The sequence below is a fragment of the Lissotriton vulgaris genome, unplaced genomic scaffold, assembly GCF_964263255.1.
Source record: "Lissotriton vulgaris unplaced genomic scaffold, aLisVul1.2 SCAFFOLD_1672, whole genome shotgun sequence".
Taxonomy (NCBI): Eukaryota; Metazoa; Chordata; class Amphibia; order Caudata; family Salamandridae; genus Lissotriton; species Lissotriton vulgaris.
In genome coordinates, this window is record NW_028252384.1 from 117332 (window position 1) to 143744 (window position 26413).

The 26413-nt window shown below is 42.5% G+C and overlaps 1 protein-coding gene across 2 annotated transcripts in view; it reads left to right on the plus strand.

Annotated features, from left to right (window-relative positions):
- The first annotated feature begins 682 nt into the window (after positions 1-682).
- The window catches only part of LOC147662579 (uncharacterized), a 192744-nt gene continuing 167013 nt past the window's right edge, over positions 683-26413 (plus strand). For both annotated transcript variants that reach the window (XM_086951066.1, XM_086951067.1), the window contains exon 1: positions 683-773. In XM_086951066.1, the coding sequence (XP_086807192.1) occupies positions 727-773 (47 nt within the window). In that variant the 5' untranslated portion in view covers positions 683-726. The remainder of the gene's footprint in view (positions 774-26413) is intronic.

Sequence of the window (26413 nt, forward strand, 5' to 3'; positions counted from 1 at the left end):
CCTTGTGTTCACTTCTTGGCGCGTGAGGTTAGAGCCTGGTGGCAGAAGCCACACCACGGCGCGGCATTGTTTTGGGCTCGAGGATCAAAGAGAACCAAGAACTGAGCCGGAGACCGGCATCTGGCTCGAGCCAGGCTCGAACTTTCAGTTGCTCGCCCACCTGTATGACAAGTGCACGTTCATCTCTTGAAGCTGAATAGCAGTACAATTCAGTTGGGGAAACAAGCATCTTATTCTATCGGCTTCAGAAGGATTGAAGGCTCAGTAGACACACCCTGATTTGATGATGTAACTTTGTGGTAAAACGCAGAACCCTGGGGAGAGAATATTTGTCCACTGAGCCACCTATGGTGGTATATGAGACAAACGCACACAAAACACACGACTCTTACCAGCCTCCGCCGCCTATACCCACCCTCCTCCCACCCCCAGATCCCCGCCAAGCCACAGGCTAAGCACATCAGTTCGAGCTTCCCGTAAGCGGGCAGACCAGTCAGTGCATCGACGGGACATACAAACAGGCCCTGCTGCAGCTCTCGCTAGCTCGCCCGTTCTTTGTTCGACGTTGTTTACAACCCGGGAGGCAGTCTGTTTGGATGGCAGTCCGCCTCTGTGTGACTCACTTTTCCCACATAACTCTGGTCTAACAATACACAAGCAACAGGTCCAGGCTGGGAAGCACCCCGGGATGCTCAGAGAGGCAGTTCCCGGGCAGGCACACGGTGGATGGTGGTCTCTGGCTGCACGGAGCAGCAAAACCGAGAGCGTGGAAGGTGAGGCCGCCAAGGGGGTATTTTGAGGACATCTGGGGGGCGGGGAGATTTCTCCAAGACGGAGGGGGGGGGGGGGGGGGAATTCACTGGGGATTGTATTATGTACAGGACATCTTCAGTGCCGGTCCTAGGCCTTCTGAGGCCCTGGGCGAAAGGGAAGATGCGAGGCCCCTCTAATTGCATATTGCGTCACAAGAAGTGACAGGACAGAAAGTGACTTTGCAGCACTATTGATCTTATTTGGCATCACTGAAGCAAACTAATGTAGATATCAGTAACCTGGACAAAAAGTAGAGGGGATGGAAAACAGGTGAGCAAATATCCATGAGTGTAACTAGAAGTTTCAAGTCAAGTTTTTATTTATTATGTTTTGGCTCTCGAGTGTAACACTTGCCTGCTGCTTTAATGATTAGTTGGACTTGCAGCATGTTTGTAGTAATATCAGATAAATTAACAATAAAAACCAGTTCACCAGCCAATAAAATCAGTCCGCAAATAGCCAAAAAACCACAGACCAGTATTGGCACAGCCCACCAGCAAATAAAATCGGCCTACAAACAGCCAAAAAAAATACAACCAATGCACTGACCTGTCGGGCCAGCCTTTAGGGCCTGGTTCACCTGTCACCATTCCCACCCCACTGGCCTCTTGAGTGCCGTCCTATTAAATGGCATCACTCCCACCAAGTATATATGGTTTAATAGTCCAAAATATCATAAGGTTCCACATTTAACAATTGTATTTCTAGCCATATACAAGTGTGCATTACAAACAGACATACTTAGCTTGCTCATGGCAGTGTTGTTAGTTAGATGGAATGGAAAGTTAGTTATGGTAAGGGGCTGATCGTGGAAAACAGCAGTTGCCCATATGATCATACGTCCACCATTTATAAACTTGTTCAAGAAATTAGCCGCTTGCTAACACAAATGGACCAGAGTTGAACAGTGGCTTTTTTCCCCCTCCTTTTACCTCTTTCAAAGCCCAACCTTTATTGGACAGTGTGAAACTACAACTCCCAGTATGCATATTTGCCACATAATACATCATCTGCTGCATAATCTGATGATTTTTACTAATAAATTGTTTATAGCTCAAACGGATCAAAAGTTACTAAAAATGTTTTAGTTATGAAATAGTAAGGCTGGGAGAGAACTATAACGAGTCTCTGTGAAGTTACATCAAAGGCAATAATGGGTGGTACTGCTGCAGAGGTAAGATGTATTTTTTTCATGGTGAGTGCAAAAAAGGGAGACCCGTCTTGGCACCTGCATATAAGAACTGCCATTGCTATGCACTGGTAAGACCTGGTCCACTGAAAGCCCTGCATATAAGTCCCCATTATGTTCTGTTTGTAAGCCAAGGAACATGGTCTCCTTCTCAGTTAAATTACTCTACCAGATAGGTGTCCTGTTCAAGAATAGGAACAGAAACACGTTTGGCCCAGAGGGCTGCTCTTCGGGCAAAGATAAAGTAAAGTTTGTCTGGGATACCTGCACACCAGATTGCAACCGACTCTCTGCTTCGGAACAGAGTGCAAGGAACATAGGCATGTCTATCCTTTAAGCATTACAGCACAACTATAAGGCAGAGGGGCATAGCTGCCGAAAACTGCGCAGTTACACACTGTCCAACATGCGTGAGTGTGAGTAGCTGAGAGCTGTCACTGATGAATGGCTTCATCAGTGTTAGGTCATGTGCCTTCTTTCAGGCACAACAGGGAATAGAGGGGCATGGGGTGGATATACATACAGACATGTGGGGCACAAGGAGATGCTTTTTGATTGAATGATGGGGAGGGCTTAGCAAATAATATGGCCTGTGTCCTTCGTCACTGGGTTTTACGTATGGCAAACTGGAGTATTGGTTATAATATGCAGGCATATCTTCTTGGTTTGGGTATAAAGGTACATACAAGTGATATTGTGCCTGGATCAAGCTACAGTCGTGGTACTTAGGATTGAATGTACTTTCGGCCATTTGAACCTGAAACTAAAATATAGAGTTATATAATTGGATGTTACCTTTTTCAGCTCCCTATCTATCGGAGCCACCATAGCGAAACTTGTGCCTTTCAACTCAAAGAACAATAGCACCCATCGGACACACAACTGCCTACTGCGTACCTCTTCTGTGACATGCACTCAGAGTGATGTCTTACGCATAGTTGCCAAGATTTAAAATTGCTATGTGTGACATTTTCATAATTTCAGTGTAATTATGAGTGACATTTCAATGACTATGAGTGACAGTTTCTCGCGAGCAAAATGAAGCAATGAAGACAGGGAAACAAAAATATCTGAAATTATACAGATTTGAGCAACAAGAAACTCCAACAAAAAGTTAAAACTACAGCAAAGCACCATAAATCATTGCCAGCCTATGGCCCCCTAACTGCCAGCAATCAATCAGGAGAACATCAGGACTCCAGGGCCTCTCTCTGTCCATGTAACATGGGACCCCGGCCTAACAGGATGGATGTGTGAGGCTTCAACATGAAGAAGACAAGTTACACAGGGATCCAGGTATCTCAGCTGCCTGTCACACAGTGTCAGTCAGCTGACTCGCAGGCAGACAGGCTGAGCACCATTTTCCATTATCCTCACAGGCTGAGGCCGGCTCAATAATCACCCATACAACATAGCCAAAATTGTCAGAACCTGTTAAAATTACCCTCATGTAGTTTTGAGACAGAAACTTAAGGTGGCCAGAATGTAAACACACACGCTTGTCACAGCCTGGGCCTCTACCAGGAGCCACGCCTGCAGCCATGCCAATGCAGAACTTCTGAGTCATGATCGGACTGGTACCCCACTGGCTGCAGGCAGCTGCCGATCACGGGCCTGCCATATGGAGAGTAAATTAACATATAATGTGCCCGAGCCATGAAAAAAATGGCAGAAATGCAAATGGACTACGCTTCAGCATTATCTTTTATAACAAAGTGTAGTGGCTCTGCAAACCCTATTTTTCAAAGTCAAATGTTAGCACCCATTTGTCAGAATTATTCTCTGCACTGTGACTGCAGGCAAGCTGTCTTAGTGTGTTTTCTATAGCCAGATGTGGGGTTGGGCGCAGAGAATCTAATTGTCAGGCTGAACAGCTGACTCTGTCCCAGTCTTTTAGTATTGGTCTTTCAGAGGCACAACACAAGGCCGAAGTGTTACATAGGGTCTTCACAACACGTGATTTCACTCCACTGACTCGGTCTGTCACTTGAAAAAATAGCAGAAATGCAAACAGGCGACGCTTCAGCAGGCAAGGAGTTACATGCACAGTAGTCTCTTCACACTAGTGACTGATTTAATGCAATAGTTGTTTACCACCTGCATGCAGGTGGTGAGAAATGTGTAAAATAAACTGCCTCCTTTCTTAAGTCATTGAAAACAACTACATTTGTTTTCACATTTATGTCCCAATTAATTCCAACAAACGACGTTTTAAACAGATCTGCAAACAAACATATGGCGATTGCTTTTCAGGAATATGTATTTCTATATATTTACCAACGCGTTAGCCCGCACGACATACACAGGGGCACAGTTGCAGTGCTGAGAGGTGCTTACAACCTGGGTCGTCCTCGAACAGCCTCTTCCATGCGTGCGCACCATTTAATTTATTGTAAGGGGCAGAGTGGCGGGCGTGCACACAATTGAATTCATAATGAATAGTAAAAGAGGCTTGCTGAGTGATGGGGCCCTGGAGCGCGGGGGCCCCTCTCCTGCCTCGGACAGACTCACTCACCTGACCTGAGGGCTGGCCAGCAGCTTCAGACTGAGAGGCAGACACGAGCAGGCAGCACAAAAGGCAGGGCAAAGAAGTTAGCAGGGCAGCAGGGGCTAGTAAGAATTTAAATTATTCCCGGGCCGGTGATGGTCCTTTTCAGTCTCTGGTGGTAGGCGTGGCGTGGCTGGGTCCTGGATGCCTCCCTCACCTCAGGCTCACAAGTCTAAGCGCACTTTTAATTGCAATGCGCATGTCTGACAAATTCAAATGGCATCGGTCATCAGCCCCTGCCCCACCCTGAAGACTGAGCAGACAAATGGGCGCCCCCACCCACCACAGTGTAAAATTAATGAATAAAGAGCCTCAGTCAGCGGCCTGGCCGGGGCCCGTGCACCATTTCGTGTATGTGTGGACCTTGCTTGAGCAAATCACTTCATTGCCTGGCCGCCCCCACCAGTTCACTATTTACACATCACGCAGGATAACGCGTGAAGAGTTGGCGTGTAACACAAACACGTTTTTCAATATAAATAATATTATTAAAACAAAGGCACATATATATTGCAGGTTGTCTTGTTGCCACCCTTATTCACTTGATAAGTCATTATGGCCCTAAAGATTCAGAGGCCTGGCCGCACCGACCCCCCCTCCCCCTCCCCTCCCACTGCTGCGTGTGCAACTGCGACCATTTAATTAATTAAGAGCTGGAGCCCTCTGTGGCTTGCGGAGTAGTATGAAGGGGGCCCCTTGAGCGAGGGAGACCTGGAGCGGGCCCCCCGAGGAGTGCATGTGCACCATTATATTAAGAGGCCATTTAATTCATGAGGCTTGCCGAGTGTGAAGGGGCCCCTGGCGCCCCCCCACCCGCCCCTCGAGGAGTGCGTGCACACCATTATGTTAAGAGGCCGCCAGTCGGCCATTTAATTCGTGAAGAGGCTTGCCAGGGGAGCGTGAGGGGCCCCCAGGAGAGCTAGGCCCCCCGCACTGAGAGGGCTGCGGGGGCCTTTGTTACGCCCCTGTTCATGTGGGCGGCCGGCGGCCCTGTGACTTTTCACTGCGGTCTGCGGGGGGCCCCCCTGAGTGCGAGGCCCTGGGCAGCTGCCCATACCGCCCATGCCTAGGACCGGCCCTGGACATCTTCATGGGATATGTAGCTCTGTACAGGACCCCTCCATAAAGGCTCTTTTCTTCTAGTTTGGTACCACCTGCCTATTGGTCGAGCCCTCCTCCTATGGAAGCTTTTGTCCTAGTTGCGTCATTTAAGTCTTTAATTATATGAGGTAACAAAAAAAACAATTGCATCACCCTTTTGTTCGATTCAATAAATAAATGTGGATGTTCCTTTATTTCACAAAAAAATATATGCATTACATTACCCTCCGCCTTCTTTACCACCTTGTGAAAAAGGGCTTTCAGAGTACTACATAGAAAAGAGCTGAGGCTCCACCCTCAAGTTGGTTGTCCTGAGTACAGGATTTGACTGGCTTGAAGTTATGTACAGCCGCTAAAGAGTGCTTGCATTCCACTTCTTGATGTGTGGCAAAGCTTATACTTTATTCCATATATGTTTTTATTGGCATGTCAAATATGTAGAAACATTGTATAGAATCCACAAATAACGTCGTATTATCTCCTCCTCTTGAATATACATGGCGTTTATTAATGTTCCCGCTCTCTTCCCCGTCCCTCCCACCCCGGGCTCAGTTAACCTAGACCTCGTGGCTCCAGACTACCTTGTGCATGGGGGGAATCCCTGGACGACCACACCTTCCATCAATGTGTCATTGTGTGTGTGGAAATCAGGCACTCTGTACCCCCAGCCTCCTAGAACCCCTGATGTAGTGTGACCGGGATCTTGCGGCTGTAAGCGACGTCAGGTGGCAAGGCTTATACTTAATACAGCAGGACTGCGCTTGTAATGGTGCAAGCCAAAGATGGGGTTATTACAGAATATTGCGAAAAGGGCATTTATTGTGAGAACTATTTGTGAAAATCAATAGGCATTTAAAGGTGGATTTTTATAACTCTGTATCTAAAGACTACAGACACGTTTTTTGTTACGTGAACTCTCACAGATTAAGATTGTAGGTAAGGGCTCTGGTGACCAACCTAACAAATCATCGGGATAGAAGATATGCACTACGATCCTTACTAGGCATAATTTCAGAAATTTCGTATAACGAGCATATCTAAAAATTACAGACATTATGCAAATTATTTTATTTCACGAACAGAGGCATAGACGTGGAGCTTTTTAAGTCACCGAACCACAAGCAGATAATGGCGCAGTGACATAGAGATAGCATTTATCCTCGAATTTAGCGGATTGATAATGCAATAATGTTGGTAGCAACTATTAAACAGACTAAGAACCTGAGGGATATATTTACAGACATCAGGAGAATTTTTCTCAAACAGAAAATGCAATGCGCGGAGGAGTAAAACCTCACATAGGCGAGCGTGTAACATAGGTTAAAGGTATCATTGTCAAGAGCATAAACAGTACATATGAAAAGGTCAAGTTGAAATACTATGGGTGTTTATGATTGTTTATTAATTGCAGATTGTTCCCTGATGAAGGTGCAGAGAGCACCGAAATGCATTGGGATATGTACATATACATTTGGAACAGCAAGATGAAATCATGTGAATGAAACATGTTTATAATCAGAAAATCATGATTGAAGAATAAACTGAACATTGATGAAAATAAGGAGTATAAGTGAATTGAATGGAAGTACGAATGAATTGCGGGCTGAATAAAGTTCAGCATCAACCCAGTGCCTAGGGTGACAGACTTACGAGCAGTAGGTCTGCAATTTACGGATTATGCAAATTATGCCATCATAATTTAAATTTAACCCCAGCCTAAAATTTTATTGCACAGAATTGTGCAGATTACTGTATTAGGCAAAGGTTTTGGTGACCCACCATACAAACCATGGAAATAGAAGAATTGCACTATGGTGATCCTTATTGGGCTCTATTAGTAGGAAATCTATATTGTTTTGACAATTGTAATATTTTACATATCTATATATTTTTTTTACAGTACACAGGATAGATGTCTTGTGGGAAAGCTCATAACCAACACAGTAGGTCTGCGTTGATTTTGGTGACAAGCCAATGATGAAGGTTCTAGGGATAAGTGTTTTAAAGAAAATTTGCAATAAAGTCAGTAGGCCTGAGATACTAATTGTGGAAAGCACAAGTTAAAGTCCATACGTATTTAAGAATGGAATGTGATTACTCTCTATTAAAGCCTATAATAGACAGGTATTTTTTCATGAAATCTCACAGATTACCTTTAGAGCAAATGATTTAGGTGTTGGTTGCCCCGACTGACAAACCCTACGGATCGAAGATTTCCACTCTAATAATCCTTGCTAGAAACTGTTCAGAAAGCCTGGCAGGCTTAGCTGTTTACCAGGATCATCTTGTAATTAAAAATCATTACATAATTCATATATATGTAATCATAGATGGCCTTTGGTGAGTCTTCTTCTGCCATTGGTCTTTCTAGGTGTCATTAACACTCTGCTTCCATTAATGACAACGTATTGCATGGGCTATTGGTTCAGACCACATCTGTCAGTGGCTGTCTTGCCCTTTGACTGATGGTAGTTTTTGATCTTATGTGCACATTCACCTATAAATAAGTGTGCTGCTGTGTCAGGGCTGTTTGCTCAGTCCTTTAGTTTTCATTTTTCACCTCTTATAGTTTCCCTTTAATTTCTTTGCTTTTGCTATTTTAAATTTCTTTTTCTTAATTGCAGCTCTGTGCAATGCTAATGGGTCACTTGCTTGCAGCTCATTTCATCTGCAGTGCACTGCATCCCCCATGGCCACTTCCTCCTAACCAGGGGGAATGCTTATATCGATAGTGTATTATTGTTTTACGATTCCTAGATGGCCAGCACCTAGGTTCTAAAGCTTCAAAACAATGATAGACTATGTACAATACCTCTTGAAGATGGACACCCGCTGCTATGTTTAGTTTTGTTATTGGAAGCGTATACCTTTCTTGTATAGACCACATGTTTAGCTTTTTATACTTGTACTACTAATATATTTTGCATATGTCATTGAGTGTGTGTTTGTGTATTCTATTGAGTTTGTGTCGGAGGGTGAATGCAAGAATGAATCCTTGGATGGATGAATGTTATGTTATATTAACATCACTTAATATATCGCAACGAACTACCACCAGAGGAATATCTCGGAACTTCAGCTGAAGTACAAGTCTAACGAACACTAACTAAAACAGCCACGTTTTTAAGAATTTTAAAAAAATATTCCTAGCTCTGTATACAAACAAATTAATTGGGGAAGTTTATTCCAGTAAAAGTGGGCCAGGTAGCAGAAAGACCTCCTGCCAAATCTGGAGATACGGATCCGTGGAATTTGAAGCAGGGCTTTGGCGGTGGATCTAAGCAATCTGGTTGGAAGATAGTATCTGAGTCTATTTTGTAGGTAGGTTGGAGCATTGCCATTCAAGGATTTATGAGTAAGGCAGCACATCTTAAAGATGAGCCTTTTCTTAACGCCTTAACCGCAGCGGCAATTCCGCCGCGGTAGGGGTTTCCAAAGACTGGGCGGGGCTGCGATGGCCGTTGGCCGTTCGCAGCACCAGGGAGGGAGTGATCCCATCGGCCGTTGGGAGCACGGAAGGGGATGATAGGTAGCCAATGCAGAGTGTAGTATTGGAGCAGAGGGTGAACCGGACTGGAGATTGCACACAAGTCTAGCTGCAGTATTCTGCAACACCTGCAGTTTAGACAGTAAGGTCTCAGCGCCAACAAGTTGGGCATTTCCGTAGTCAAGACGACTAGTGATTAAGGCTTGAACTAGGGTTTTTCTCTAGAAGTAGAGGGGAGCCAAGGAAATGCTTTTTTCAGTAGTTGCATGGTGGCAAAACAGGTTCCACATAAGGTAGAGACATGTTCTTTCATGGATAGAGAAGTGTCCAGCTTGACACCAAAGTTTTTAACTACTTATTTTGGGGGTGGGGCAAGTCCCTGTTCGGTTGGCTACCAATCTGACTTCCGTAGATGTTCAGCTTTCCCGAATAGAAGTATTTAGGTCTTTTCTCCATTTAATTGCAAGCAATTTTTTGGACATCCATGAAGCTTCCCTCCTCATACAGTCAGCGAAGCGAGCTTTTAAACCGTCCAAATCGGGACCAAAGGAGATGACCAACAGTGTGTCATCGGCATAAAATGTTGTCTCAAAACCACATGCCTCAACGATTTGTGCCAGAGAGGCAACATAGATGTTAAATAATGTAGGGCTTAGTATGGCCCCCTGCAGTACCCCTTTTCCATCCAACATTGAGTCTGATTTATAGGGCTTCAGAAAGATGGTTGAGTGCGATCGTTCAAGAAATCAATGAACCATTGGAGAGCTTTGCCATGGACCCCAATGTCGTGCAGCCTGCAAATTATAATATCATGGGAGACTGTATTGGAGGCCACAGTTGGGTCCAAGAGCACAAGCATTATTGATGTCCCCACATCTAAGGAAGATCTGATGGTATCAGTCACAGAGGCGAGCTCAGTCTCTGTACTGTGGCATGTTCTGAAACCTGCCTGAGATGGATCAATGAGCCTGTTTTCTTCCAGGAATGTGGGCAGATGCGTTTTTATGATGCTCTCCAAAGTTTTTCTGAGGAGAAGGAGTTGTGAGATAGGACGGTAATTAGAGGGATTATTAGGGACAGCGTTAGGCTTTTTTAGGATGGAGGAAACATAGCCTCAGTTCCTATCATCTGTCAAAGTGCCTGAGTCCATAGAGAGATTAAAAAAGGACATAATGGTAGGAGCAATTCGGTTAGAGAGACTTCCCGGAATACTGGGAGGGCACAGATCCAGTGGAGATTCGGATTTGGCAGTCTACCAGCCTCTGGGTCTGCTCCAAAGTACAAGGATAAAAAAACTCTTCTTTTGAAAAATGGCCATGGGAGAAGGCTGACTAAAACCAGAAAGATTGTCCGATTGGCTCCACGTTGGAGGGGAATTCACATAGATATTGTTTATTTACTCGTCAAAGAAATTGGCTTATGAGTAACATAACTCTTATGAACCCGGGATCACACATGTGCAAGCACGAGGCTCAATAAAAACATTAAGTGTTTTGAAAATACTTTTAGTGGAATTGCTTGCCTGATCGATCTTATTTATAATAACATTTTTTCGAGCCATTGTGATAGCTCTTCAACAGCAATTCAAGTTATTCTTTATCTGCGGGATCTTTTGTCCTTCAACGCCTTTTCAACCTTTTGCTCTGGATTTCACCCGTTTTAGGTCAGCTGAAACCAGGAGTCGTCGTTTCTGCTGGGGTGGCAGGATTCTGCCTGAGAGGGGCAATTTGATCTAATGTCTGGGAAAAGGAGTTGTGGAAATTTTCCAGAGCAGTCTCCATATTTTAGTGGGCGACTCGGATGGAAAGAAAGCTTTGGCGAAGGAGATCGGAGTGACAGATTTCCACTGTCTCGTATCTTTACTGGGAATTCCATTTGATCAATTTTCAAATCCCAAAAACAATTGAGTTGGTAAAATCAAATAGTGGTCTGCTCCAGAGGAGCGGTAGTGGGGGTGCACAACTAAGCTCGTGGGAATTAGTAAAAATTCATTCTAAGGTGTGACCGGCCGAATGAGTAGGACCCACCACAACATTTTTAAGACCTAAAATTTCCATGTCAGCCAAAAAAAGGGCCACTTCATTGTTTAGAACATTTTCACCATGAAAATTAAAATCGCCCAGCAATAAGAAATTGTTTGATGCTAGGATGTGAGGAGCGATACGCTCCACTAAGTGGTGGCAAAAATATTCTACGCTCCAGGGGGAAGAAGAAAGTGAATGCACCCTTCCAAAAGTCAGTGGCTAAGAGCTTGATTCTAAAAATACACATTTCCACCCATTCAGCTAAAAAGGTTTCAATTACAACTATTTCCACTGTGTCTTTGAAAGCGATTGCCACGCCTCCTTCAGGTCTGGAGTATCTATCCAACTTGAGTAGCTGATACTGCTTTGTGAGAGCTAAAGGGAAGCACGGGAGAACTGCTGCATTCAGCCAGGTTTCTGTTAAATAACACCGGTCAGAAGAAAGGGACATTAACAGATGCCAAAGTTCTGTTGAGTTCTTTGACATAGATCTAATATTACAGTATAAGCCTTGTAGAGTGCATGGAATGGCAGGGGAAGGGTAATTACGTACAGGAATTGGATTTGCGGGTCTCAAGTCCCTATTGATATTTGAGCCACTGAGGGTGACTAGTGAAGAGCCAACTCACAGCCCTTTAGTAGTAAACAAAGAGGAGCTCAAGGAACACGCAAGCTTACAATATAGACAAGAAACCGGGCCTTCCAGGTTGTGAGGGAAGTGACCTGTGCAACACTGGGATGAAAAGCCAAAATACCTAGCTATGGCGTTGAGGTGGTGCAGTTTGGCGGAGGAGTAACATAGTTTAGACAAGGTAGCAATATTTCCGGTCAAAGAAGCTGAGTTCCTGGTGCCTGGCGATGTTTGGGCGAAGAAGGGCTTGCCTTTGGCGTGCTGGCAGTGCAGCTGCTGCGCTCGTCCACTGCGTGTCCGCTACCCATCGGTCTAAAATAGGCATAAACGTAAACCTTCCCCCGAATGGACGGATCTATGCAAAGATGAGTGACAGAGTACATATATGATGACTTACTGAGTAATGACATATGTCTGAGTGCCTAAACCAATCAGTGGCACAAAGGCACTTTCATTGTTTTTCCTAGTTTTGAAAAGAATCAGTGGATGAGACTTCTTCTGTTTTTTGTACCACAAACTGCTTCTGCAATGGCACTTTGTACTGGAGACTTACTGAACAAACACTGTAATGATTGAATGGGATCAGAGCGCCATATAATCCACTGGGTGAGGGTGGTGTTGCATGCACTCCTTTAAGGAGTACATATGGTCAATGTTGTCACAGTAGATCTCAAACCCCACCTGACATCATCAAACACACAAACTTTATAGAATGCCTATTTTTAATGATTGTTAGAGCACAAGGCAAAGATACCAGTTTTTTCTCTCTACGTTGGATACCCCTATAAATTGCTGAGACCACCAGCTCGACTGCTGAGGGGTCAGTAAAAATGTTTCCAATATGCATCAGCCTCAGGAGAAGGAAGCCCCAAGCTGGCTGATCTATGAGCTTGTTGTACATCAGAGTCTTCAGCCCTTCCTCTACTTTGGTGGTAGGCCTTGACATCCATTTCTAAGATGAAAGTGGAGAGGAGAAGGGGAAAGATAAAATGGTGTGGAAAAGCAGGGTTAATGAATCATTCTCTGTTCTATTAGAAGTGGAAACATTGGGCTGGTAGGGCACATCCAATGTGTTCCTAACTGAAATGAGCCACAAAAGTATGGTTTGAGCTATAGAAGCACACGGCTTACGAAGGAGAAGGAAATCAAGTCTATCTTCTGACCTTGAGGTGCTTCCTGTGCTGTCCCAGAGACAGAGAACTAATGAAGTACATCATATAAATATCTTGCACATCTCTATGCAAAATGATACTTTTACTTACAGGACGATGGAGCTTTCTTTTATTTCCTATGTCACCCTGCCCCTTTCCCCTCTTATACCACTCTGCCTTCGGATCCACAGTGTCCCTACAGGCTCTGGTCCTCAGCATGTTCTGGGACACTGAAGGGTGTCATTTAGGGAGCTGCATATGCTTCTGCTTTCGATGCATTCCACTTTCTCGCCTATTTGTATTGTCAAGGTTGCGCTAGTGGATGCTGGTCATGGTTTGTGGTTTAGAATAAACATGCAAATGCCAATGAATAGGTGGTGCCTCAAAGCATCCAGCCACAACTGGGTAAACTTGTTCTTTCTTTTCCCACCTACTGTTTGTTTACTCAGTAGGCCTGGACACTGTTGTCTGGGTGTAGGCCAATGTGGAGTGATAAAAGTATGTATGTGCATAAAGGATTATAAAACAAATTCTTAAGAGACATATTGGTGCAGTTACCCCAGGTAACTTAAAATATCTCCGACTTCTGTATTTTCAAGAGGGGCTTTTGGTGCGGACGGGGTACTTTGTTCCTAGAATTACTTTACTCCACTTTTTGAACTTTCCATTTATTCTTTTGCTCCCTGCATTTTAGGCAACAATCAAGCAAAATTACGGCGGACTGTCACAGCCACACTTCAGTGTTCTGTTTTTTTAAAGTCTGTGTCTTGTACAAATGTGCACAACAATTCCTGCACCTGCCGTCATTCGGTGCAGCTGCAACGCAGAACAGAAATCTTGAATATTTGGAATGGTGCACCAAAAGTCTTCATATCCAAGTCTTCGTAAACTGAACAGAATGCGTTGGCTGGATGTTGTGTGTTGATGCAAAGAACTTTAATTGATTAAATAAAGAAATAATTAAAAGGAATACCTTTTCTTACGCATTTCCTTATTGACTTTGGATACGAAGCCTTTTGGTGCATTATTCCAAATATTCAAGATTCCTGCTTTTCAGGTTTCACCTGAGTAAGCAGTGTTGGCGAAATCTTCTATTGAAAAAAAAGCTTAAAATGGGCTTACAACCCTCCCATTACTTACCAATACTTACCATTGGTTGGCTTCCCTGTCACTCTTGTTTTCTTGCTTATTATTTGTCACACCTCCTGCTTTCCCCTGAGGCTCCTTTCTCTGATGTGGAACATGGACCTAGCACAGCTTCCTAATTGTGGGCAATGTCCTTCCACTGGCCTTGCGTTCCTCCAGGTACTCTTTTTTTTTTTTCCTTTTTGCCATGCACTCGGTCAGGGTGCAAGGCACTCAACGGTCTCAACCCCTTCCCCAGCACCCAAAACCTCCTCCTTCTGTCCATTTCTGCTCTCTCTCCTCCCACACACCCTGGTGTTGGTCCCACCCCTGCTGCCCGCGGTTTCATTTCTTCCCTTGCCCCCCCACACTACCCAGTGTTGCTTGCTCCTCGTCATTTTTAGACATATTGCACAGCAGTTATAGTACCTTTTTCCTTTACTTAAAGCCAGGATCCACGCTGCTGTGCAACACCTGTAAAAGAAACCTTGACAAAGCCAATAGATTTTGCAGAGGTTAAACCTACTGGCTTTGCCAGTGCTTGTTGATTTTTCTCACTGCCATACATTTCGATTCCCCTCTCTCTCTCTCTCTCTCTCTCTCTCTCTCTCTCTCTCTCTCTCTCTCTCTCTCTCTCTCTCTCTCTCTCTCTCTCTCTCTCTCTCTCTCTATCTCTCGCTCCCTCTCTCTCCTTCTATCTTTCTCTCTCTCTCTCTCCTTTCTTCACAATTGTTCATCGCTGTTCTCTCCCTGTCTCCATCACTGTAGCGCCATTGTCCGCTCTCGACCCCCCACCCATCACTTCCATCCTGGGCTTGTGGTGAAATGTTATTTTTGAGCTTTCTCACAAATATCAAACAGTCTGAATGGGGTCCATAAATCAGTAATTATACTTTGACTGTGACCCAGCCTGCCAGTCCAGTATCTGCTTACGTGATGGGTTCCCTTCTGCACAGGTCCCAAATACTTGACACGTGGAGAGATTTTAGAATCTGGTTCTCTTGTGTCTATTTTAATGGTCTTTCTGTTTTCTAGGAGAATTTTAATCCTCAATGCAAAACATGCTAACCCTTCAATTTCACGCGGTTTCATTCAAATTCACAAACATGTGATGTATTTTTCCTCCTACTGAGGAGTGTGTTTTTTCTATGAAAACATTCTTAAGGCTGAAAGGTGATGTGCAGGAATATTTGGCAGCGAAGGTGGATTTTAAGGTACCGAGGGGCCTATTTGCTCTCGCGACGACTAGTGGTCATCCAGTAAGAGTGACTGTGATGCAGCACAGCTTGTTCTGATGATACAGGCTTGCATTTGCAGGTTCCTTTATTGACTGTCTCATAAATCCTCTTTTGATTGGTTTCACATTATTTGCAAGCCATTCTGAGCTGGACACGCTACCCCACCCGTGGTTACTTACCGTGTTTATATCTGATAACATGCGCATTTCTTCAAGCTGTGAAGGGAAGCTACGACAATGAACGTGCTTTCACTTATTATAGCCAGCAGCTAAATGTAGGTTTCATTCCAATGGATAATGCATGTTGCACATGGGTGGCACATAGGGTTCATCATGTTAAATAAATTAAATGATTTTGAGGTGATCTGAACTCCATTATCTGTTAAAATGCATTTAGAATTTCGTTCTCTTAATAAAACTTGTTCTATAACCTTAACAACAGTTGCTGTGGTTGGCAACGGCTAGAACTTCAGGCCGATAAGAATACATATCCATCACCACCAGAAGATACTGAGGAACTCTCTCTCCCTAAACGGGTCCAAGCATGGCAAAGAAAATGTCCTCCCAGGGCTTTGTAGGTAATGTCTTACACACCTTGGTGAAGTTCTTATTTTCATAATGTTCTCACTGTGTGCTCAATCGATACATTGTCTCACGTCTATTTCAACCAACAAATCCATTTGTGGCAACCAAAATTCACTCCTCTATCTATCTATCCCATGTTTTGTAAAATTGCTGGTGACCCAATTAAGCCAACTCAGTAAGTTGCTTTCTGATACCATTTGGCTACACCAATCTCATTCCTGTGTGTAATATTCTATCAACTACTGACACTTCATTTCTCACCAGCCAAAAATGTTCCTGCTTTTCTGTTTTTCGTTTCTCCAACTTTCCGTCAGATGTTTTCGCACTTCCTGTAGTTCAGCTTATCCATTTCTACTTTTCAATCACCATAACTCCAAAAGGTACAAGGCATTTAACATCCTCATCCACAAAGTTAACTAATTTTTTTGTACCAGATGCGCTCTTATCCACCATCCTAGGCAACCTATCAGCCATTTTATACTCTACGCCAGGATTATGCTTAACAACAGTCACAAAATCCTCAATCCCAATAACCTACTTTCAAATTCCTGAGGACACCTGATTGTGATCTTTCCTTGGAAATGTTTTTTTCAGTTATTAGTGGTCTGTGACTACCTTAAAGAAAAACCCTTCACTCAAAATTCATGAAATGTACGGTTGATTGCCCAGTACATAGAAAGTGTTACTCTTGCAGCGGTTGTATCATTTTTCTCCAACCCTTTAAGTGAGCACGACACAAATGCAGTAGTGTTCATAGACTCTGACACTTGCATCAGAACTGCACTTTTCTGGAAGCTACTTCACAAATACATTTGAATTCTTGTCAACACTGTTTATATGCAGAGCAGGAATAGCATTAGGATTCAGAACAATACCCCAATCCTTTCAATGAAAGCAATTGTGAACGCTAACACTGCACATATGGACATAAATCATACTTTCTGTACACCATGTTCTCATTTTATTTCAGTCGAAATATTCCCTCACCTCGATTAGCTGCCTCAGTAGCCACACGGTTTCACATCCAGTTACTTTTGAACGATATTGTTAACATTGATCCTTTTAAGTGTTACTTTATTGACAGGATAACATCCTTAGAAATCCTAGGACTCATTGAAACTTGTGGTACAATATGCTCACATTCTTCTTTCACTTCCTGCATCTTAACTCTGTATCTTCCATACCAAAAGCATTTCACATAGTGTACTTTATTAATTAAATGTTTACACCAGACATTCAATGCAGGATATGCTTTGCTGTTCGCCATGTGTCCGGCATTGCCACATCCCTTTCAAATGTGATGCCTTTTGCCCTATTGCATCTTTCTTTCTCACATCAACCTCTTGCACTCACTCTGTGCAATCTTCCTCTCTTCCTTTTGCTCTACACAAGCCGGAGCTCTCCTCTAGCTTTGTCATTATTACATCTTATCATAAGCTGGTTCCTCTCCTTTGTGCCAGCTCCAAATATGCAGGCAGAAGCTACTTTTCTTAATGCCGTGACAGTCTTCCACACTCTCTCCTTCATGTTGAACATGCATTTTAAAATGGTGAGGTTCTAATGCAGGGCTGACGTTTCTGCAAATATTTGTCAAATTTTCTCATGCAAATTTCTTATTCATATAAAAGTTACCTCTCACCCTCTAAGTCAGATGAACGATCAAATATCTGCTTTCCTTTCACAGCCTTCAATGCTTTAATAAAGATGTGTTCCTTTCAGCTGTCAAGTTGGTATCCAAACTCATGCATAATGTGTCAATACCCTTTTCAATGTTTCTCACTTAATTGGAAGTCCTTTAGGAAAATGGTCGAAGTATTGTTTTTTTGCCTGGTGAGAGTATATTATTAAGCAAACACTAAAAAGAACAATATCTAACATGGTACCCAAGTAACCTTTGTTCATAGAAGACGCTGGTATCCAACAACATTGGTTCATTTGTAACTCATGTGTCCGACAAGACAGCAGAGTGATTCTAGTTACTTGAAAATATAATTTCACGAAAAATATTCAACTTTTTAAGGTGGTACAAATCACAGTAATGGTAAATTCTTTCGTACTCCAAATCCTTTCTTTCAGTTTACAGAATAAATAACCGTTTTTGTCAGAAAAATTAACCTGGCAGCAGATTTTTCCCACTGTTGTAATATTTTTCTTTATTACAGGATTCGTGACAACACTTGAATTCTTCAGGAAAGTACATGTTTTGAAACACAGTGCCATGTGTATAAAAAGAGGGACATTGGTGTAAAGTACAAGGGAACATGTACAAAGTGAGCACGAGACTTCTTGTAGACTGGGTTTGCTCCTTCTCGTCTCGTTTGCTATAACCTCTAATGTTCACATGCCCAGTTGATGCTCAACATATTCTCTAGTGATGTTTGTGTGATTTGCTCTTGTGAAGTCAAGCTGTTGTCACACTGTGGTCAGACAAAATGTAATGAGTGCTAGAAGTAACGCCATTGTGCCGTAGTGCGGCAACAGTCCATGCCAGCCGTTGATGTCCTCAAGAGTGCTAACCACAACGTGTCTGCATTGTTTGCCAGTGGTCACTGTTGAGGAAACAAACCATCTACAGGGATTAGCATTCCAATCAGTGACATTCTGGGTTCATTGTATGAGGATCACTTGGCAGCTGAGGAGAAGAGCCACAGTACTTTGATGTTTGGAATTGCGAAGGCTTACTCTGCTCGCCGCCAATTTGAAGACAGATCGCAGTGCACAGTAGGATCCACAGTAGGTTTCAAAGTTGTTTATTGTATACAACACCATCCCATCCACCAACAGGCCTCACAACAGCTACATCAGAATTTACCTTCAGAGATAATCCAGAACATTCCAGGCACATAGAAGACTCACCACACGGAATTCTATAGAGCCCCTCAACACAACACAGTGTTGTGCACAGTGTAAGGCGTGTCAGAAGCAGACTTTGGCACAAGGCAGGGGGAAAGAAAGACTCTTCCAGGGGACATTATGGCATATTCCTCCCAACCCAAACATTTTGGGTGGTAAAACTATGATGCATTTCTAAACCACTTTATAACCTGCACCTTATATGGACATGCCCATATACTTGCGCAGAAAAGCATGACAATGCTACAAGATATAGATAAACAATTTAAATCCTTATCTGACATGAAAACACGCAGTTGTTACTTTTATCCTATTATAAGTACATTATTCTTTCTGGCTTGTCTGTATGGTCTCCCTCTTCTCACCCAGTAAGGATTATATAGCATTTATCCTCCCTTATATAATTATAAAACTATTTAAGTCTCAGTTTTAAGAAATGAGAATTTCTACAATACTTCTAAACCATGGTATGCCAAAACAATGTGTGTACCCAAAATATTGATGTATGAATTTGGAACGGGCCCCTAAATCACACAATTGTTCATTATGCAGCTTTCTCATGTTGGCGTCCTCGAAATTCCTGCTTCTAGTGCTTCTGGCCCAGCTCCCACCACCTCTCTGTGCATCCTGCCCCCCTCTGTGCAACTCACCAAATCTGTAATTTACACCTATTCTTCTTCTCTTCATTTTCTATGCACCCTCTATGAGCTCTGTTACTACTTACCTACTTTGGATCCTTACACAGTGTGCTCCTACCTCTTATGTGATTTCTCTCTGTTTACTTACTGGTCTTAAAGCAGTAGGGCGACGCTCCTCTGCATTGGCGGAGGATCCGCCACTAGGCAAGCATGCTGATTTACCAATGTAAGTCAACCAAACACGTGGGTGGCTTTGGGCACTGGGTAGCTCCCTGCATAGTTCTGTGTGGGTGGAGCCCCTAATCATGGAGATAAGCCAGCTGTAGGTGCAAACAGATTGTGGCATAGGAATCTTAACACCACAGTCATGCAGTTATTTTCATAGCGAGAACTAGCTCTATTAGTTACTCCAATGGGATTGCAAGGTCCAGCCACCATTTGTATGGTTTGTACATCTAGCGTAGATGTGTACCTTTATGAGATTTTTGAGGGACCAGCATTATGATGCTCTGTGATAAAAGGCTAAGGAGGTAGCGGAGATCATTCAGTCCAACGACCTTTGCCCAATATGTGTAGAAGCCATTTGGGCCTGGTATGGATGTTTAAATACCCTTACCTGTGTCTGTGCTGTGCAGCCTTGGACAAACGAGCCCCTCGTATTCCTCAAACGGCGCCCAATGTTCTACAAGGGAGTGATCAACATTGTAGTTTCTGTATGTCCCCTATAAAAGAGTTTAGTATATGGTATTGATTTCTGGGGAGGAGCTGTGACTTGTTAGGTGGAACAGTCCCGACTAAAAATCCGGATATAGGAATTACATAAAAATATGGTTTACTTGCAAGAAATGCCACACCTGGAGTATTGTTTGTTGCCATCACCATAATTTGGCATAGGAAGCCAGCATTTTACATTCCGAAAATAAGTTACCTTTGAATAAATAAAAAAATAATATTTAATTTACTAATTATTGTTTAAAATAAATAAGCCAATCATAAATAATTAATCTTTAATGCAGAAATGTTCTGAAAACCTGAGAGGAATAGCACAAACGTGTTGGATAGCTGCAAAAGAGAGGATGGACCCGCCTTAAGAACTTGGTCGAAATGAAGAGAGGAAAAATCTAAATTATTTCATGTAATCTTCTCTCTTCCACTGGGCCATGCTACTGGTCCATGCTCAGACTATCCTACAGGCCATCTGGGTCCCAGTAACCCTGACCTCATTCTTACAGTGAAAAACCAGAGTAATTTAGAAATGTAAAATGCTTACTCTCCTCTAGATCCTACGGCTGCAGCAAGAAAGAGGCTACTTGTCCAGTTAATTCTGGAAATAACTGGCGAGAAAATAGTTCTTTACATCTTCTGAGTTTCAAACTGGGCAGATATGATTAAACGATTTATGTCCATTTCTGTTCTATCATGCTAGCAACACTGGATTATGGTGTACCAGAGAACTTCCATTTGGCCTCATTTGCACCTGCTGCTGCCCTGCAGACCCCAACTTCATACCAAAGAGATGAGACTGTATCATGTTAGTTCTGGATGTTCCAGAGAGGCCAGGAAGAGTTGAACAGCCCATCTTTTAACTGCTTCCAAGGGATTGCTTTGAGTTGATCTATAAGCAGCTGCCATTATTCTATAGCCTGGTCTTCAGCAGATCCTTGGTAATTGCTCATATTTAAGTGGAATGATAGGTAACTTTGGTTTCATACCCTCTGATTAAATAAAGATTAGATAGTTCTTGTATTGATCGGTATCTACACTCTCCTTCATACAGCCATAAATGGAGAAGTGTCTTCAGCAATTTGCTGGATTCAAGGACAGTCTTTTCCAGGGTGCATCATTTGCGTAGGCAGTAGATATGAAATATAGCTGGAGTAGATTTCTTCAAATATTTCCCTCTAAAACTGGTAGGCATATTGGGACTCCTTGAGCAGCCCAATTTTACACATTATATGGTACACTCTGATAATTTTGCCCTTGCCCAATACCTGTAGTATGTCTCCCAAAGTCTGCTGCATAAGAGTGTATGAATCGAGAGTTCCATCAGAAACTAGACACATTATTAAAATACATTTAAATGGCAAAACACACGCCTGTGAATTTCCATGAAAAAACTACAGATATTCGATTTCATTTGTACGCTATTTGGGGTACACCTGAAAGATGCTTCCTTACACTAGTCAGGGCTTCCTGGACCCATAACTCAAGACACATAACAATAGCCTCCTAGTTGACATACTATTGTCAGTGGCCTGTAAGTCCATCCTCACTAACTGGAAAAATACTGCGCTACTTCGTTTCGATCCTGGCTGAACTGAGTTGCCTACTGAAGGGGTGCCGATAACATTACTCTTCAAAACTCCCCCTGGAGTTCTCGGAGCAGATCTGTTTGGAAGACACGCAACAACTACTTTTCAACTTTTCCATTACCACATCACCTTGAGTACCTTAATATGACATAAACTGACCTCCTACCCTCTCTTGTCCTTCAACAGATTGTTGACTTTTCAAAAGTATGTATTTTGTTATGTTTAAATGTGGGTTTGTCATGCCTGATGTTGCAGGGATTCTGCTCAGGAACAGAACTATGCTTGGGACCATGGAACATCAGCATGTAGGGACTGAGTCTACGTACCACCTCGGTATCTATGAGCCGGACTCCGACTAGCTATAGTACCTCACTTGCCTTCCTAACCTGTCAAGAGAAACAAGTGAATTGGTACCCCAGAACACAACCCTCTCGACCCTCTCAGGGATCGCGGTAACAGGACACACTCTTTCGCTCTCTGTTGTACTTGTCCACAATAAGATAAGCAGGAGACACGAAAGAAGTTTATATCTAGTTAAACTATTGTTCTATCCTATGCAGTATTTGCGCCACAATTAGAAAACAAATCCATACCAAAAATATTGTTAGAATGGTTAACAAGTCATGTACCATAAAATCCCTGTCATGTTATAAAAAAGTTTAGCCTAAACTTTTTCTTTCTACCAAAGCTAAGTGATTATATATGAAAGATTTCTGGGATTAGTGGCAGACCCCTACCTTAGCATACATAGGTGGATACTCTGCATCTCTGATGACACAGCGATCTTTCTTCAGGACCTTCGCTCAGAGTGTGTTTTTAAAACACCTGTCCTCTGTTATATGACAAGACATGTTTACTCACAAACAGCAGCTGCATTCTCGTGTTAAGTCTAGGTGCTGGTGCCTCAACGGAGAGAACAACCAGGGGCATAGTTGTTTGACCTTGTTTGTGGTGTTGAGACTAAATCCTAGGAAAAGAACAGAACACAAAATCATATGTAGGTTCTGTGTGAAAATACAGTCTGTCACAAAAGCAAGCGTCTTTATTATAGTAAGGTGTATAAAGGAGACGCGGTCTGCAACGTGCAAAACTAGGCTAACATAGGGAAGACGACAATGGGCCATGCAAGAAACGCACAACAATCTTGCAGTAAAACTCCTGCTCCACTGTTTATTCTGATGTTTTATTCTTTACTGAAGATTTGTTTTGAATTATCTTGTTTTCCTTTCCTTCTGTCCCCCTTACAGTGGTTATCTAATTTTGTACGAGCATATTCACTGTACCTGCCTACTCTGACATAGATCCACATTACTGTTTTTCTTCATTTCCTTTGCACAAAACCCAATAACATTCATTGAAAAAAAATGTATGAATCGTTTTATGCCCTTCAATGTGATCTCCACTATTTTTAGTACTTATTTAAAAGGGATTTCTAGTTCATTTGTAGACGAATGCCAAATGTTCAGATAAGGGAAACATGCAACCTTTTTATAACGGTTGACCTACTAGCTAAAACTCCTTATTACTTTGTGTTTTTGTCCACTAACGATATTAGAGTGACTCACCTGAAAAAGTCTTTACAACAGAGAAAAGGAAGCCTAGGCAAAATAAAAAAACAGCGATTACTTGGAAAAAGGCAAGCTAACCCCAGCTATAGAGGATGTCCTGATCAATCCTACATACAAGCTATGCAGAACCCCAGATGCCAATTTAAGGCTCTCGTTCTACTAGGGTATTATGGAAAAGATCAAGGGATGTTCAGGAAGCGTAGGACATGATAAAAGAGCATATGAACTATTTCAATGAGATTGAAAGACTAACGATAGAAACTGAAGGAGGAAGGGATGGTCTGTAATGACTATGTTGCATTTTGTAAGCTAGTCACTTTATTGCTGTCTTTGCTTGAGTCGAAGGCTTTGATAATGATGGGACAGGTAATTCCTTTTTGGGTGCAAGTGCCTGTTTACCCAAAACAGGATTACAGTGCGGGTACAAATCGAGGGAGTTTGATATCACAAGGCTGCGTCCAAAGTGATTTCCTTTTCAATCAGCCCCCCTCCCCGCCCCCTCATAAAGATCTGTGTAACAGATATGATTCTTTCTTATGGCAACTTTTCAGTTTCTTGTTGGATAGTCCGTGGTTCCACCAAAGCATAAGAATTCACATTTTCCACGATTTCTGGGATGTTGGTTCTGCACCAGAAACAAGCTCTGGATCACTGGTCCAGACTGCCAGTTACTCTCGCTTGCTGGCTGCCACAAACCTTAAATTCTTGCTTCAAATGATTATTTGGTTGTTTGGATTGTTCCTTCTAAAATAAAATATGCATTCCAAATTAGCACAGCTTATTCTGAATTTTCAGTAAAACTCTTCCATTTTGATCCTTCTATTACATAGTGTCATTCTATTTTATTTCCTGTTGTCCATCCACTATGTAATGCTCTTCCAAGAGTTTCTTCCACATTTAAATGGGAGCGAAAAGTCGGATTTGTTTCAAGTAATTTATAGGTAGTTTTCTCTTCAACATGTGTCTTTATAATCTTTTGGTAGTGTCTTTCTTTAATGTCTCGAGCTTTTCCCCCTTTTGGAATACTTTGCCATTCTGAGAAGTCTTACCAGCAACCTGGCATTCAGAAAAGCCTAAATATCCGGAGCAGGAACTGTAACTAGTGGTCTCTTTGATTATTTTCTCAGTTTTGTTTTTGCACAAATACACGAGCAATAGCATAAGGACACTCTACAAATATATACCATCACCTGTATGATAAATCTTTTGTTTCTCCTGTCATTTTATGTGGTGTTTTCATTGTGTATACTCTGTCTGGCCCTTGAACCTGTTATAAGTGTAGTAGGTTTTAATTGGTCCCTTGAATTTAAAGCTGACTAGGTGATTTGCTAATGCTTATATGTAGTGCATGTGAACATTAATCATTTTTTTAGCGATATTGGCACTTTAATGTGACGAACAGAAAGGTTCTAGTTTTAACCAATCGGGCTGTGGTTAAGTTGGTCCGAACTTTTTGAAAACGCTTAAAGGATGTGTGGTTACAATAAAAGTAATAACACCTTTTAATCATATGTGAGTATCTTAATTTTCTAAATAAACAAATTATTAATGTGCTTCCATTTTGGCAAATTCTCATTAGGAGTGTTAGACAGTGTTTATCCAAGGCAAGACTGCAAATACATCAACGCAGACCGTAAGGTGTGTAGTGTACTGCAAAAAATAATTGTCTGCACTGTTTCTTTTGGGTGTAAAACACTTTTTAGTTTATTTACCTTTAAAATAGAACTAAATATACTGGTAACAAAGTCTGCTAAACCAAAACTTTATTTTCTAAAGATCTGTTACCCCTTAGTTGCCGCCTTCAAATGAGTGTCACTTGTCTCCACATCACAGCTTTAATAAATGTCTTGCTTTCAGTTTTAACCTTCCACACCACTTCCCAATAAATGACACTTTACTGTGACTAAACGTGATTCACCATATAAATACATATTCAACGTGACTGGGATGAATCTCTTGTTGGATCTACAAGCAGGAGGTCGCTCTAGTGCCCCAGCTCTTTTCGTCTTCACTTTCATCCAGCACCATCTTTCCAGTCACACCTGACCGTCCTCTTGTGTTACCTCAGCACACCAAGCGAATTTCCCTCTGTTTTCTTAACACTACCTACTGGGTGAAAATCAGGTAATTCACTTGTAGTACTATTTATCTAAGGAGGGGAGGTTCATTTACTGAAGCCAAACAACAGCTTGTGGATCCAACGAGTTCTCTCTAGAGAAGCCTCAGATTAACTCTTAAATAATAGTTACCACTGGGCTATGTGTATGGAGGCTTCTTTTGGGGATAGCTGCCTAATTTGTGAGTCTGAACCTCCACTATTTCTCTGCTTCATTCCTGACTCCTACCTCTTTAGTCTCCTACCACTAACTAATGTATTCTCTTCACCACCGCATCACAATTCTTTTCATTACTTCACATGCGATCCCTCTCTGGCTGGTACAAGAAACGGTTTTATGTTGGAATCACGCATGCAATTGCCACACATGTCTTAACAACACAGTCTGAACCACAAATGCGTCTTGACAACACACGTTGTTACGACTTGCCTTTGGGAAAGCGATGGACTTTGGAATAGTACAATTTGCTGGACTTTGGAATAGTACAATTTGCTATTCTAACCCCAATCTGTGCAACAGTATGGAAAATGTTGGACTTGGAGTCCAAAATCAGTCCAACAATGCTTTCCCGAAGGCAGGTCGTTGTAACGACTTGCGCGGTAAAGGAATGCGTTGTGAAGATGTGGTCTGGACCGCGTTGCAAAGGCACAGCGTGGTTCGAGTCACCTTGTAAAAGGTCCCAAGAAACATTGACCCTACAGTACTCACACACCCGTCTACCATACAGACCATCTAAAAAGAAAGCTAATAATATCAGGAGACTTACAACTCCCAATCAGCCAATGGCGCAGTGATGGCTGCGCCAGCATTTTTCCTTCTATAAACACTTCTACTCCTATGCAGATACAATAATGTTGCCCTGGGCTTTGCTTATAGAATTATAGATGGGTAACCATGAATAATGAGGTTTATCACCGAGGGGTTCTGAGTGACATCAAATGGACTATGCGAGTGAAGCTCGAGCTGTCTAGGATGTTACTTTGAAACCTGAGGTGTAAAGCACCTCGTTATTCACTTATGACCTATGCATAATT